The sequence below is a fragment of the Capsicum annuum genome, chromosome 3 (genome assembly GCF_002878395.1).
Source record: "Capsicum annuum cultivar UCD-10X-F1 chromosome 3, UCD10Xv1.1, whole genome shotgun sequence".
Taxonomy (NCBI): domain Eukaryota; kingdom Viridiplantae; phylum Streptophyta; class Magnoliopsida; order Solanales; family Solanaceae; genus Capsicum; species Capsicum annuum.
The window spans coordinates 12,822,543-12,839,964 of record NC_061113.1 but is presented as its reverse complement, the minus strand read 5'-3'; the positions used below and the strand labels follow the sequence as shown (position 1 = coordinate 12,839,964).

At 34.7% G+C, this 17,422-nt stretch overlaps 1 protein-coding gene across 1 annotated transcript; it reads right to left on the bottom strand.

The window, feature by feature from the left end:
- Positions 1–387: 387 nt before the first annotated feature.
- On the bottom strand, positions 388–7,305 carry LOC107845757 (beta-glucuronosyltransferase GlcAT14B). Its single transcript, XM_016690237.2, has 5 exons — positions 7,139–7,305; positions 3,732–4,623; positions 3,456–3,531; positions 3,260–3,375; positions 388–1,071 (listed from the first exon to the last, which is right to left on the bottom strand). Exons 2-5 carry the CDS (start codon positions 4,300–4,302, stop codon positions 860–862), a joined length of 975 nt encoding a protein of 324 aa, XP_016545723.2. The 5' UTR covers positions 4,303–4,623; positions 7,139–7,305; the 3' UTR covers positions 388–859.
- Positions 7,306–17,422: the final 10,117 nt, after the last annotated feature.

Genomic DNA, 17,422 nt, shown 5'->3' with positions numbered 1-17,422 from the left:
ATATATTGTAACCTAAGTTGCTCGGACTCTCCAAAAATGTTGCCGCACTCGTGTCGGATCCTTCAAAAATGTGCTACTTTTGAACGATCCGACACACACCCAATGACATTTTTGAAGAGTCCGAGCAACATAGATTGTAACCTAAGTTGCTCAGACGCTCCAAAAATGTTGCCGCACCGTATAGGATCCTCAAAAAATGTACTACTTTTGAAGGATCCGACACACACCCGATGACATATCTAAAGAGTCCGAGCAACATAGATTGTGACCTAAGTTGCTCTGACTCTCCAAAAATGTTGCCACACCCGTGTCGGATCCTCCATGCACTACTTTTGAAGGATCCGACATGCACTCGATGACATTTTTGAAGATTCCGAGCAACATAGATTGTAACTACACTTCTTTTTTCTGCATTACCAAAAGTTAGTACAATGAACAATATTTATTGATTTGAATCTCTCAGTGAACTTTATACTCTTTTGATCCCTTCGAAAACATCTGATAAAATTGGAACGATACAGGGAAAAGTAACATCTGATAAAATTGGAACGATACAGGGAAAGTACAACGAAAAAATCTACTTACATTGGTTGCGACCGGCTGTGTCAACTAGTCTATCGATGAGGCGTCTAAGCCTCTGAGCGCCTGGACCCGGTCTAAGCTTTTTCGGGTTCCCAACTTTGGAACAAGGTGGATTACCCGCGCACCAACCACCTGGAGTGAAGCTACCATTCCATCGATGAAGAAATTCTTGATCGATCTTTTCCATAACCGGATCATCATTCTTGAACTTACGCGCAAATGCAGCGCCACTCGCTACCATTTTCCCAATGTCATTGACTCTGAGAATATGTGGATGTTATTTCGGAGGGACATCCCAAGAGATATAGTGTAAGTCATGGTTAAGAACAGTCGACGTAAACTCTGGTGCATTGCAGATAACAGTATGGAAATAGCCTTCAGGAGAGGACACAAAATTCGAGTAGTACATAAGTAGGTTCCGCGGAAGATTATCCCAACCCCATATGCAATACCCCACAAATGCACGTGATAAGATCGTCCAAGCTGACCCTGTATCAAAATTTCGACACAGTAAGGATTCATATAGTCGACCCCAGAGTTCACTTGATTGTACTTGCAGATGGTGCAGGTCTACTTCCGCGTTCAGCAGAACCTAGTAACTTTGGCTAGACCATGTATTTTTGTTAAACGAAATTCGCTTAATATGTATAAATAACCTATTCTAGAATCCAGAATCCGTAAACTCAAAATCCTAACTCTGTCTCCGACCATATCATATGGAGTAGTTCATATTCTAACATTTTCGGATTCAACTTGATAGGAAACATCGGTATTGAAACACATATTGCAGACTGGAGCTGCATTTATGCAAATTTATCAGCAATTCATCAGATGGCGATACCAAATATGCATATCGATCACATTCAAATACTGAAGACGAGTACTAAAAGCATCTCAACATGGTACCAATAGTTCAGTTTACAATACTAGACATGCATATCGATCACATCCAAAGATTGAAGACGACTGTCAAATGCATCTTAACAAGGTACCAGTAGTTTAGTTTGCAATACTAGACATGCATATCGATCACATCCAAAGATTGAAAACGACTGTAAAATGCGTCATAACATGGTACCATTCGTTCAGTTTCGCTACAACAAAAAGTAGTACACCGTAACTTCTCTAGTTGCTGATATTAATGTTGTTGCAGAAGGTCAGTATTTTCACTAGGACACACATATGTTGACGTTACGTGTACTTTCTATTTGTATTTGTGAGGCGTAAACATCAGCAAACATGTTCAAGAATGCTAAAAGTATGCAGATACAACTGTTCAATATTGAAACACATTTTGCAGACTGAGCTGCATTTATGTAAAATATTTATCAGCAATTCATCAGATGACGATATCAAATATGCAAATCGATTGCTCAAATATTGAAGACGAGTGACAAATGCATCTTAACATGGTACCAATAGTTCAGTTTACAATACAAAACATGCATATCAATCACATCCAAAGATTGAAAACGACTGTCAAATGTATCTTAACATGGTACCAGTGGTTTAGTTGACGATACTAGATATACATATCGATCACATCCAGAGATTGCAAAACGACTGTCAAATGTATCTTAACATGGTACCAATAGTTTAGTTTACAATACTAAATATGCATATCGATCACATCCAAATACTGAAGACGAGTGCCAAATGCATCTTAACATGGTACCAATAGTTTAGTTTACATTACTAAATATGCATATCGATCACATCCAAAGATTGAAAACGACTGTCAAATGCATCTCAACATGGTACCAATAGTTTAGTTTACAATACTAGACTTGCATATCGATCACATCCAAAGATTGAAAACGACTGTCAAATGCGTCATATCATGGTACCATTCGTTCAGTTTCGCTACAACAAAAAGTAGTACACCGTAGTTTCTCTAGTTGCCGATATTAATGTTGTTGCAGAAGGTCAGTATTTTCACTAGGACACACATATGTTGACGTTACGTGTACTTTCTATTTGTATTTGTGAGGCGTAAACATCAGCAAACATGTTCAAGAATACTAAAAGTATGTAGATATAACTGTTCAATATTGAAACACATTTTGTAGACTGAGCTGCATTTATTCAAAATTTATCAGCAATTCATCAGATGACGATATCAAATATGCATATCAATCACATTCAAATATTGAAGACGAGTGCCAAATGTAGACGAGTGGCAAATGTATCTTAACATGGTACCGATAGTTTAGTTTACAATACTAAATATGCATATCGATCACATCCAAAGATTGAAAACGAATGTCAAATGCATCAGTATTGAAACACATTTTGCAGACTGAGCTGCATTTATGCCAAATTTATCAGCAATTCATCAGATGACGATACCAAATATGAATATCGATCACATTCAAATATTGAAGACGAGGGCCAAATGCATCTTAACATGGTACCGATAGTTAAGTTTACAATATTAGCTATGCATATCGATCACATCCAAAGATGGAAAACGACTGTCAAATGCGTCATAACATGGTACCAATAGTTTACTTTCTCTAGTTGCCGATATTAATGTTGTTACAGAAGGTCAGTATTTTCACTACGACACACATATGTTGATATTACTTCACTTTCTATTTGTATTTATGAGGCGTAAACATCAGCAAACATGTTCAAGAATGCGAAAATTATGCGGATATAACTGTTAGAATCTCACCGGTAAAGAGTTTAAAGGCTGTAGGAAGAGTTCTCCTTGGTGCAACCCAAAATATATCGGACTTAGTACTCTGATACAGCCCGGGGTCTATAATAAGCGGCATTGCTCTTTCCGCCCTGTAATAGGATAAATCGAGTGACATAAAAATTAACGAATGAACTATAAATACAGCCAAAGAACAAAGCAAGGAACATACTCTTTCCATCTCAACCGGCTTGTGTGCTCGATGAAGTTATAGTCGCGTTTTAATTGAGAAAACACGTAGAGAAGATCTGTAAAACAATAGAATAGATCACATTTCACGTTCAAGTAAAGAAAAACGGAAGAATGCCTAATCAGGACTAACTTGTGACCAAAAAGTTGCTCGGATTCTTCAAAAATGTAGACAGGTGCATGTCGGATCCTCCAAAAGTAGTGCATTCTTGGAGGATCCGACACGAGTGAGACAACATTATGAGAGTCGAGAACTAACCGTCTTGAGTTAGCAGGGGATAATCAGAAGCACTCAGGTTAATAAACCAATCCCAGTGCTTATACTTCTTCAGGAGAATAGAGGCCGCGTGTAGCGTGTTAGAGACCATGGTCGGACCCCGGTATGTCACCATGTTTGCTTTCGTAATCACGTGCACGTTTCCAACCTTGGCGAAAACAGGTTCTTTTGCAACTCTTGAAGCAAGCCCTAGTCTCTCCTCTACTGACGATTTTAAGTCCAGATGAACGACATAATAGTTCCACGGATGATACAGCGATTTCAACGTCCTCCAGAGTAGACCTAGTTCACCATTTGATCCGGATATGAAATAAGCAAAACGCGGTGCAGGAGGAGGAGGAGGTGGTGGAGAAGGTGGCGGAGGAGGTGGAGGCGGACTTGGAACTCGCTGAGCTTTTACTTCACCAAAAAACGAGGTGACTTGACTCTCCACATCACGGGATGGGAAAATCGAGATGCCCAAGTTGAAGAAGGTTGCAAGAAGGGAAACAGACATAACTGAGCATATAATAAGAGGTAACATCCATCTTTTCTTCGTGTTCAACGGCCTCATGTAAGCTGACGAATGCCTCTATTCTCTTCTCCGAAGTCTACAACAAACAAGAACAAGAGGTCGGGTTTACAGTCTGCTACTTTTGACTCCCCGTCCCCTTCAGTGTATACCTGAAGGAACGATTGACAATACGCGGAAGATCCACCTCCTTGATCTCAACACGGGAAGTGGAATCCAACTGTTTATCAAAGATTCGTTCACTCCGCCTCAGTAGCTTCCTTAACTGCCACTAAGAATTCACATCAAACTCAAATCTCATCTGATACATCAATCGCGAACCAAAAGGCCCCTCGAGACCTATCTGATACATCTATGCATATTCTGTCGAATCAAAAAGCAACCACGTCAAAGGTCAGTAACAAGAATGAAAATGCTCTTGCTATTGAAAACACTGTCAGAGCCAGAACATTCATTAAGGGAATTCAATATATAAAAAAGAAATGCGCGAAGAAGGCCAGGGATTTAACGTACAACAGTATCATACTCAATGTAATCCGACAAGTGAGTCCTGCGGAGGGAGGACAGGATGTACACAGTTTTGTGAGGTATATAGTATACTATGTTGCTCGGACTCGCCAAAAATGTGTCAAAAGTAGTGAGTTTTTGAAGAATCCGATACTGGTGCGGCATTGAAAGTGAAGAGTCAGCACAACTTAGATACATATATACATAAAAATGAACGATATTTAACCTACCTACGCTGTGCATTTTTCTCGACAAAGGGGTGTCAATTGACTCTCCTTTGGCTAAGGTGGCTCCGCGTTCAACTATACTATATTCCAAGAATCTCAAACTCAAGAGTGCAACTAGTGGTCAATGAAGTTACTCGATACCTATGTTGGTCGGATATAACAAGTACCCTGTTGAATTAGTCGAGGTGCTAGCAAGCTTCCAGAACACCACGGTTGTTCAAAAAGACAAAACAAGAATCTATTCAACTATACTATATTCCAAGAATCTCACCCTCAAGGGTGCGACTAGTGGTCAATGAAGTTACTCGATACCTATGTTGATCGATCGGATATAACAAGTACCCTATTGAATTAATCGAGGTGCTAGCAAGCTTCCCGAACACCACGGTTGTTAAAATAGACAAACAAGAATCTATTCAACTATACTATATTCCAAGAATCTCACCCTACCTATGTTGGTTGATCGGATATAACAAGTACCTTGTTGAATTAGTCGAGGTGCTAACAAGCTTCCCGAACACCACAGTTGTTCAAAAAGACAAAACAAGAATCTATTCAACTATGCTATATTCCAAGAATCTCACCCTCAAGGGTGCGACTAGTGGTCAATGAAGTTACTCGATACCTATGTTGGTTTCTGTTGAATTAGTCGAGGTGCTAGCAAGCTTCCCGAACATCACGGTTGTTAAAAATAAAGACAAAACAATAATCTATTCAACTGTACTATATTCCAATGATGGACATCCAAATGAATCTTTTTAAATAACAAAAGCAAACAGATACAAACATCTAAATGAATCTTTTTAGCTGAATAAAGCCAGAAAAATGTTATATCAGGACTGCATTTTGGGATCAAACAAAGCAAAAACATAGGCCAATATAATAATGCAATAACAAGAAGCCCTATGTTGCTCGGACTCTTCAAAAATGTCAATGGGTGCGTGTCGGATTCGCCAAAGCTAGTGTATTTTTGGAGAATCTGACACGGGCGCGGCATCGGAAGTGAAGAGTCAGCGCGACTTGGACAACAACATACCCAGTGTATAGTAGAGTCTGGGGAGGGTAGAGCAGTGGCAGACTCAGGATTTGTGGAACGTGGGTGCTCTAAAGATTCGAACATACATATTGACGGCCAAAGTTTTAAGGTTCCGCCTGAAAACTGAAGTACCCATGTATGTTTTTGACTTACTGTGTGCTTTTCTAAATCTTATACTAAATTTTATACATTTTTTATTTAATTATACCTAATCTGCATCAGATTTAACCGGTGCCGGAGCAACAAAAAACTGGATATAGGTCCGCCCCTAGGGAGGGTAGAGTGTATGCAGTCCGTACTACTATCTCAGAGGTGAGGTAGACATGTCGTTTCCAATAGACCCTCGGCTCAGGATAAAATACAATCTGGAAAAAGGCATAATAAAGGTACAAGAGACAATAAGGAGTAAAACAAAAAAGCAGATAGTAACAGAACAATACTACCACAAAATACAACTATGAGCGAATACTCGAACCAACATATATCATCAAGACACCGAGAACAAGAAACTACAAGCGTAGACCTACAACTACCAAAAAAGGACAACACTCCTACCTACTAACGCGTTCTCCACACCTAATATAATAAAAGGGCAGCTCGGTGCACTAAAGCTCCCGCTATGCGTAGGGTTCGGGGAAGGACCCCACCACAAGGGTGCATTGTACGCAGCCTTAACTTGTATTTCTGCTGGAGGCTGTTTCCAAGGCTTGAACCCGTGACCTCTTGATCACATGGCAGCAACTTTACCAGCTACTTCAACACTCCCCTTCACACCTAATATAATTATGCCATAAAAAGAAAACATAATATAACTCCCTAATTTGATTAAAAACATAATATAAATGCAATAACTTTTAGTAATTTTTTCCATGCAACATGTAAGCTGAGCCAGTTATCCCTCGTCGAAAACTTATACTGTATAAATAGGATTTTTTTCGTAGAAAGTATAAGTTCAAATCTCAAGCGCTACATTAATGTACCTATTATTACTTTATATCCTGGATCTGCCTCTATCGTTATAAAAACACCTAAAAACTACAATACAAGAAAGAAAAAGAAAATCAAATTTACATGTTCATTTGACATAAAAAAAATTAAGAAAAAATACCTTTATTATGGAGAATTCATATATGGTTTAAGAATCTTGAATATATATGCTCCTTTTTTTAATTTTGTACACATTCAAGAATTTTGAATGATGAATAAAAATGTATTTGAAAGAGAATAACATCTTCTTCAATTTTGGGTTTTTTATGCTATATTCTGTTAAATCTTAACTGATTTTCCGGAAAACATCCCACTTTAATTTCTTACAAAAAATAATATTTATGTATTTTAATTCATGCGTAAAAAATTTATAATTTTTTTATATTAATTTTTATTTTAATTCATGCATAATAATTAAGATACTTTTTATTTGACCATAAACTTTTCATATAATATAAATATTTTTTATTGTAAAATTTGTAATTTTAAAACTTTTAATGTTGTTTCTAGTTATCTATGTATAGAATTTAACATAAGCATATTAAGAATTTAATATTTGACTTAAAAAATATACACAAAATAACATTCCTCCATCTTGTATCAAACATAAGAATATTAATAATTTAATGTTTGAATTTTAAGACTATAATAATTTAAAAGAAATTAACTTTGATAGGAGAGATCTAATTACTTTGTGGAAAAAATAAAACTATTTCCTCTTGCACTATAGGTAAAGAGAAAAATGAATTATTATTTTATCATAACAAAATAGTTGTTCCTAATATTTGATAAAATCACAAAATGAATTATTATTGTTACTATTAGAGTCGTTTGGTATGAGGTATACGGTATAATAATTTCGGAATAAAATGCAACAGGATTATTTTATCATGCATTTGGTTGGAGGTATTAGCCAGTTCCGTGATTCTTTATACTACCATTTATACCACAGTGATGAGATAAGTTAGTTATCCCACGTACATGGTGGGATAACTTATTCCACACACACTGATATACAAGCCTCTTCAAACTAAGTATCTACATACACATCGATATACGAGCCTCTTCAAACTAAGTATCTACATACACATCGATATACGAGCCTCTTCAAACTAAGTTTATTGATATCGACAAGGATCCTTTAAGGATGTGGTTAGTATCGCAGGGAGGGAACATCTGCGTACACATCGATATACACGCCTCTTCAAACTTAGTTTATTGATATCGACAATAATCCTTTAAGGACGTGGTTAGTATCGCAGGGAGGGAAGATCTACGTACACATCGATATACGAGCCTCTTCAAACTAAGTTTATTGATATCGATAAGGATCCTTTAAGGATGTGGTTAGTATCGCAGGGAGGGAAGATCTACGTACATGCTGATATACAAGCTCTTCAAACTAAGTTTATTGATATCGACAAGGATCCCTTTAAAATGTGGTTAGTATCACAGGGAGGAAAGATCTACGTACGCATCAATATATATACGAGTCTCTTCAAACTAAGTTTATTGATATCGACAAGGATCCTTTTAGGATGTGGTTAGTATCGCACAGAGGGAAGATCTACGTACACGCTGATATACGAGCCTCTTCAAACTAAGTTTATTGATAATGACAAGGATCATTTTAGGATGTGGTTAGTATCGCACGAAGGAAAGATCTACGTACACATCAATATATATATATACGAGCCTCTTCAAACTAAGTTTATTGATGTCGATAACGATCCCTTTAGGATGTGGTTAGTATCGCAGGGAGGGAAGATCTACGTACACACTGATATACGAGCCTCTTCAAACTAAGTTTATTGATATCGACAAGGATCCCTTTAGGATATGGTTAGTATCGCACGGAGGGGAAGATCTACGTAGTATGCTTAAAGATTGAGAGAGTGAGTGTTATTGAGTTCTTATTTGTAATCGAACTACTCATGCTATAAGAGTAGTATTTTCTTTTGTTAGAAGCACACATTGACACCTTTGCCAAGTTTCCCTCAAAAACTGGTTAACTCTAACTAGCAACAATCTATAAGAGTAGTATTTTATTTTATTGAGAGAAGTGCTTAGGCAGAGTTGCCTAAGCTTGTTTCTGGTTAGATTTAACAAGTTTTTAAGGGAAACTTGGCAAATGTGTCAAGGTGTGCTTGTAATAGAGGTATTGAAAGCAAGACGAACCTAGAGTTAGGTTCACAGTCGATTCTATAATCAAGAGGTTGGTTATAGTGAAATTTTTTGAGCTTATGAGGACAAGCCATGGTTTCTCCTTTCTTGAGTAAGGGGGTTTCCACAATTAATCACGTGTGTTGGTTTTTTCCTACACTGCCCTTAGTTTTCCTGCACTTTATTATTTGATTGCTTGTGATTGACTTTTAGGGACCTAGTCCCTCACTGTGTGGTGCAACCCCCAAGGGTTCTAACAGTAAGTCTAGTATTCTAAGAATTTTAAAATAGATTGTTAAGTGTTTAGAATCATGGATGTCCATGCCTATGATTATGATAGTTGCAAGGCGATGACTTTAGAGGATGGAGGAAGTTATGACTAGTACCCTTGAAGGGGATATCCTAGAAAGACTTTAGTATCTTCATATTAAAATTATCGAGGGGAGTTTGTGTTCTTATGCATAGTGATACCCCCCTCTTGTGCAGAGTATTGTGCGTATAGATTTAATTAGGGGATATACTTTCAAGATTGGGATAGTGACCTTTGAGCTAAGGGGAAGATGATGTAAATCTTGAATTTTCTCATTGTGGTGAGTTTAGGGATGAGTCAAGATAAATCTACTCTTACTGTAGCAAATTCCTCCTATTTTGGTTTAAGGGGATATTCTACCAACATCCCCCATATTCAAATGGTGTTTATGGATAAGTTTCTAGTTCTCTATACAATCTATATCCATGTTGCAGCCCTCTAATTATGGTCCAAGTATTTTGATGTGTGGAGCCCTTCGTGCTTATTGGATCATATCTTACATCACAGATTCCACCTTGAGTGGTGTAAAAAATATGTATTGTATCCGAATACTATCACTCCTATTTCCAAAGCTCATACTCCACTTCCTTAGCTACTCTCCTAGTTTCAAGATGATGGTGGTTATGGAAGCATAATAATGTTCTATATTAGAGAATGGTTGATCTTTCTTGAAACATTTTGGTGTAGCTTCTCGTACTAAGGTTATAGATGAAGTGAGAAAAGTGAGATGAAACTTTGGTTATGTGAAATATGTGGTGAAAACCCCTTGTGAAAGTGATGGAAGTTGCTGGGATTTTTGGTGGGGAGATTCGTAAAGTGGGTGTAGTAAGGATAAGCTTGAATGCTGTGATTTATAGATACATAAATCATGGTGTTATGTAGCTAATACTTTTAATAAGACATGATGTTGTTTGACTACAGTGATAGGATGGAGTAGTATTCTTGGATGGATGCAAGATATAGGGTCCCATATCTTAAACTAGCACCCTTAACTCCAGATTAGGCTTTAATATGAAAGAAATGTATAGTTAGACTCCGACTCTTGTAGCAATATGTTTTGTGGGGGAAATTGTAAGATTGAAATGGTGAAGTGTGGTATTCATAGGTGAATTCATTGTAGAGAGTTATTGCGATATTTAAGGCCTTTGAGTATAAGCCTCTCAAGGTTTCCATCATTTTATTTTTGACCTTCTCATGTTTGAACCATCAATTTTTGACTCAAATTATGTTTGGGGATGTTAAAAAGGATAACCCATAAGAGTTTTGAAATCTCTGACGGGGTAGTTTTGGGTCACGGAGGCAGTAAGCCTCTGCGATAGCCCCACGATGCGGAGGATATGATCCATGATAAGTTCTCCTTTTTCCCCTTGAATGACCTTGTTCTCATTTTTTTATGATTCGTGCTTACATAATTTACTTGGTGATTCCATTAAGCCCTTTTCTTTTGATTCCTATACCTGTTTTGTAGTGGGAGAATTCCTAATGTGAAGTTGCATACTTTGTTCCATACTTCTAAAGCTTCAAAAGATTCCTATCCATGATTCAAGGATGAATGATTCCAAGGGGGAGTAATGTAACACCTCATATTTTTGGGCTAGAATTTGAACCGTTGCTTCTACGTGGATAAACTTGAATCCAATTATTTCTATATAAATATAAGTGTCATAATAATTATCCTAGTGTGAAAAGTGATTTTGAGGGGGAGAATGTTCATAGTAAACATTCCATACTTCGAAAGCTTCAAAAGATTCCTATCCATGATTTGAGGATGAATGATTCCAAGGGGGAGATAATGTAACACCTTACATTTTTGGGCTAGAATTCAAACCATTGCTTCTACGTGTATAAACTGGAATCCAATTATTTCTATATAAATATAAGTGTCATGATAACTATCCTAGTGTGAAAATTTCTTTCGAGGGGAAGAATGTTCATGGTAAACACTTAGAGTGAGGTGGAGTTAGGAAATTTTGTTATCCACTAAATTTTGAAATTTGATTCTACCAGGGTCAACTTTGAACGTGTATAACTTTTGGATTATGAGGAATTTTGGGGCTCAAGATCCACCAAATTATATATAAATCTGTCCTCTTTCCAATGCATCTAATTTCTCTTTAATTCGATACCCGAGAGAAAAATTATGAGCATTTATGTGAGAAGACAGTAAGGGTCTGCGATAGCGAGGCATTGCAGATGTAATCGTAGAGATTACTCTCCGCAATGCACTGATGCTTTTAATTCGGTAATTTTTGGTTTTGTTGACTTGGGAGGAGGGCTATTGAAGTCCTTTCACTTATAAACAACCCCTAAACACTATATTAACCCATTTCCCTTAGTTTTTATGACATGACATCAATTACTTCACGACACTATATTAAGGGTGTTGTCTTCTTCAAGTTTCTTTGTAATTAAGCCATGTATCTCTTTTCCTTGAATTTATATTTGGTTAATGAAATGAAATTGATTATTATTTATGGTTTTAATAATGGGTTTTGAACTATGGATTAAGGGTTGTGCATATGTTTGGTTGAAATATTTTTTTTTCATGATTTTTTATGCAAAATTCATGCTTTATTAATGTTTATAAATGTTGTGGGATGAATGGGGATGATGATTTAATGCAGGGATCATGGTTAATCCCCAATTTGATGATTTTGCCTTGGTATATGGTTTGAAAATTATGTGCCCTCAACCTGTTTGTGAAATTATTAATGAATATAATTTTGTCACTTGTTTTGACTTACCCACCTATGTATTTGCATGGCTTAAAGAGGTTAAACAATGAACACGAATTTTAAAGGCCTTGTTGGCTATGTTTTGATTCAATGAACAAGAAGGGTGTTGACGCATTCTCCCATACTTGATTTAATTAACTAAAAGGGGTTTGAGGCATTCCCCCAAGTTAAACATATTATTATGGCATAGAGATAAGCTTACAATTGTAAGGGTATGATGATACAAATGCGTGTGCCTTAGCGGTTGGTTAATTGATTAATAAATGAGTTATGTGAAACTTGTTTTAATTTGGTCTTAATGGGGGCTTATGTAGCGAAGCTATGAAGGTGTGGGTCTTGGATGACTTGTATTGGAAACTCGTGTTTGTCGACATGAGGTTTGATCTTGATGATCTGTGTGCATGGTTCACACTATTGATATACATATATTGTATCTTGGATTAACGTGGGGTCGGGTTATTCCTTGGTATTCCTTGATACCTTTGGTTCGTGCTGCTAATACGCACTGGAGCCCTTTTAGTATGGGGAGCTGAACCCATATAGCCCGTGGGTGAATGTTTATGACGGTTGAGATACATAGTCTAGGTTAAAGTTTTGAAGTGCATGCTTATCCTTGTTCCCATTTCCCGGCATATGAATATATGTACGTGTTGCATGAGATGTTATGCATTGGTTTTACATGTTTTCATATTATAGATCATGGCATTACTTTACTTTCTTATCCCTGAGTTACATGCTAGCGCTCCAGCCGCTAGCCATCTTCAGACGCCGTATCCCCATGCGATGCAGGGACAGATCATACTACTACCCCTACTGCACAGTGACTAGGTAATCGTGGGACAACTCGTGAGTCAGACTTGAGTGGTGAGCTTCCATACTTCGAAAGACCCTATTTCATGATTTGGTTTTCTGATGTCATATACTTTTCTTTAATCTAGTTTTGATTTCCTCAATCACTATAACTATGTACTACCTACTACTACAACTTCTTGTTGTTGTTGTTGTGTTGTTAATGATTATAATATTTTTATATTTCATTTAATATATAAATGAAAGGAATTCATCTATATTTTATAGTATTATTTATTTATAGATTATTATTATTATTTTATAGATTATTATTATTATTACTACTACTACCACTACTACTACAATTATTATTCTTACTATTATTATTATTATTATTATTATTATTATTATTATTATTGTTATTATTATTAATATTATTATATTACTATTTTTCTTTATTATATTATTTACAATTTTAAGATTTCATATTGCTAATATTGATTGTTTTTACTTTTAAACTTTTATTCTATTGTACTTTCCTCCCCCCTTCCCCTAATCTCTTTCATTTAAAATTTATAAATAATATGTGTTTTATCTAATTGCTTCATTCTATTTTGAAAATTAGTTTAAAATATTATCCCCCAACCCATTATTTTTCTATTTTTTTAAACTATAGTTTCATTACTTTTATCTAGTTTGACTTTAAATTAATTTTTTTGTTGTATTACACATCATGATAGTGGAGTTTTCTTCTCTTTTTCAAAATATAGAATGTTGTATTTAAATCTAAATTACTTAGATTTGATATTCTAATGTTCATTAATTTTGTCATTCGTTAGGATTATAATTACTTGGTATATACAATTTAAGACTTTGTTTGTTATAATTAAAAAATACTTTCTCAAAATATGATCAGAAAAATCTGGATGTTGCGACTTGAAGCATAAAGAAGTCCAATTTATCAATTAGCCAAAACTCAATTATTAGACATTCACATACTATAAAATAAATATAAATATATGATATCACAAAATAATTGTCAGTATCATAAATGATTTTTATATAACCTGTGAAAATATAATTTCTACTTTTTATGTTAAAATTTAAAATAATCTTTAGTTTAATTTTTTTAAAAGTCAACTTAATTAGATTATAATAAATTAAAATGTCAAAAATTATCAGTTAATGTTGGGATAATCTAAAAGACAATACCTTTTAATTTTACTTCAGAATCATAATATTTCTCTATAATTGCAAGACTCTGCAAAATCCTAGCCTAATTCATGTCTCTTATAGCATGAAAAGAGGTCCCAGACTTAAAAAATTTCAGCTAAGTGTTTACACTTAGAATTATTTTAGCCTTCATAACTTGGCAATCCTATTTTTTGATTTCTATGCATTTAAAATGTCAATCCTTGGATTGAATCATGATCAGGTATGTCAATAGGTCACTTTGGGCGAGTTTCGGACCTCATTTGAATCAAGTTTGGACGACCAAAATAGTGGATCAACGCGATCTCGATGCGCCGCATCAATAAATATTTTCCAGCTTCAGAGAACAAATTTCAGTGAACCAATGCGAATCAGTGAACCAACGTGAATTTGATGTGGCGCATTGCTCATCGCGTCAATGCCCTCGATGCGGTGCATCGGTCTGTGTATCACTGGGCATGATTTTTTCTCTCTTAATTTCATGTCCACAGGGGTAAATGAGACATTTTTCCACCTTATATGAGCCCAAAACACAAGATTAAGTCATTTCTAGGGCAAAAACACTCACTTTCTCTAAAGATTCTCTCAAGAACAAACCCTAGGGCTTTTGATTTCAAGACCAAGCTTCAAAAACACACCATCAACCTTCACGAATTCAAGTGCCAAGGTATGTTAGGTGTGAATTGATGGTTCCTCTCACCCATGAAGTCTTATAACCCTTTTTAAACTTATAAGATCTTAGATTCATGGATTCCATGCTTAAAATTGATTGTATTCATGTTCATGATAGTAATTGGGTTTCAATCCATGATTTAATTGTAAGTTTCATGAAAGATAGTTTATGTGATGAATTATATGAATTGCATGCTAAACCCTTGAATTTGTAAGTTGGGATTTGAAATCATAAGGCCTACATATTGTTTAGTATCATGTGCATAGATTATATTTCCCAAATGTTTGATAAATTGCTTATGTGAATTGAATGGGGAATTCATGACATCTCTTGTGAAGATGATCTCGAATACAGGAAAGTCCTTAACTTCTATAGTAGCTAAGGAAGCAAACAGTCTGAAGAATATCAAGATACGTGTGTAAACACTAATTTAGATGAACCTTACACTCTCTCTACTTTGTTATTCAGTTAGGGTTCCTACAACCCTAGTTGTGTGGTTTAGCCTCTCATAGTTGCAAGAAGATCCATGGAATTTGTTGACACCTAATTTTTGACCTCCATAACTAAGTTTAATTCGGAGTTTTTTCGATTTTAAAATAAAATCACAACAATTATTTTTCCAAATAAATGCATTTTAAAATAGGTATTTGGGCTAAATTTGTTATTTAAGTGATAGTTATATATTTTCGTATTTGCATTTGCAAAATTGTATAAATGACGTCATCTAAATGAATATTTTCATCAAAATTGAACTTTAAATTAAGGATCATTTTGAAAAAATAATAATTAAAATCTTGATCTAATTATAATTTATTCTCGAAAATGATTTATTTGGATAAATATGCATTTGATTTTACTAAATCAAGAAGCTCGGGATTAAACAAGGTATTAATTCGTATCAAATTTCAATTTAATTTAGCCAATCTATTAGATTTGACCATAATTGAAAATTGGTCATAATTTCAATACAATTCGTCAATTGATTTTTAATTGGGTCAAAATAAATAAATATGACTAGATTTTAAATTCCAATTGGGGTTATATTTTAAATAACCCCAAAATTCTCAAGAACTCTCATAACTTCTACCCAATTCCCACCAAAAAATAAATTCAAATTGTACTACATTGTACTATTCCCCCCCAACTTTGTCCTTTTCCAATTTTGAAATTCAAAGATTGTACTACATTGTACTATTTCCCCCCACATTATCTTCCACCTCACCTTATCTTTAATTTTTACATTTCTAAACCCCCCTAAATGCTTTTTCTCCCACATTGGTGGATGAAAAAAAATAAATCTCTATCCTTTCCTATAAATACTTCTCTCCCACATTGGTGGAGGAGAGAAAAAAAACACTCCATTCTCTCCTATAAATACTACCACTACTTTGATAGAGAGGAAAGAAAAAGGAAGAAAAAAAAGAGGCTAGAAAGGTGAAAAAATCCTTTTGAGCAAAACAATTATTTTTATTTAGTAAAAATTTTTGTTTCATAGAGTTGGTTAGCTAATCAAAATTTTTGAGTTGCCAGCGACATTTTTCGGTGGTAGTTGATTCCGACGAAGCTCGTAGTCTGATTTTGCTACCTTTTTGGAGGTAAACACACTTTTTTTTTTTATTTTAGTTTTTATTATTGTTTTCTTCTTCATCTTTTTTCTTCTTCGTAGTTCGTAGATATAAGTTTATTTGCTGGGATTGTATGCTGTAGATGGCCTTGAAAGTCCTAGGATGTTGTGGTATCGATATTCTAATTATTTTCATGTTTATGATATAAAAATGAGCTAGCAATAGTTGTATGTGCCCTTTTTTACTTTATTCTTTGATTATTTTGGATAAAGTTTTAATCTTTACTTAAAAGATGTATTTATGCTTTGTTTAAACTCATTGTTGTTGGATATATTTGTTTTTAGTATGTAAAGTTATTTTCTTTATGTTTAAAAGAATAGTTAATGTTGAATGTTTTGCCTTTTCACCTTATTCTTCGATAATTTGGATAAAGTTTAGATCTTTGATTGAAAAAACATAATCAGGTCTTGTTCAAACTCATTGTTATTGAATATGTTTATTTTTAGCATGTAAAGTTATTTTCTTTTTGTTGAAAAGAATAGTTAATATTGATTGTTTTGCCTTTTGACCTTATTCTTTGATTATTTTGGATAAAGTTTAGATCTTTACTTGAAAAGACATACTCATGCCTGATTTAAATTTATTGTTGGCGGATATGTTTGTTTTAACATGTAAAGTTATTTTTTTATATTTGAAAAATAATTACTATTGTTTGTTTCGCATTAATAAAAATAGTAATTGATTAAATCAAGATTTGTCATTTGCTTGTTAATTATTTTAGGGGATCTCCAAAATCTTCATTAAGAGATGAAGTGCTAGTTTTATTTTTCATCCACAATGTTTATTCCTCTTTTTTTTCCGCATGCTTTCAAATTTGTCAAAATGATGATAAAGTTTGTATTTTTGGCTATATAGAATTATTTAGATATTTTTGTGACATGCATAGTATGATTATGAA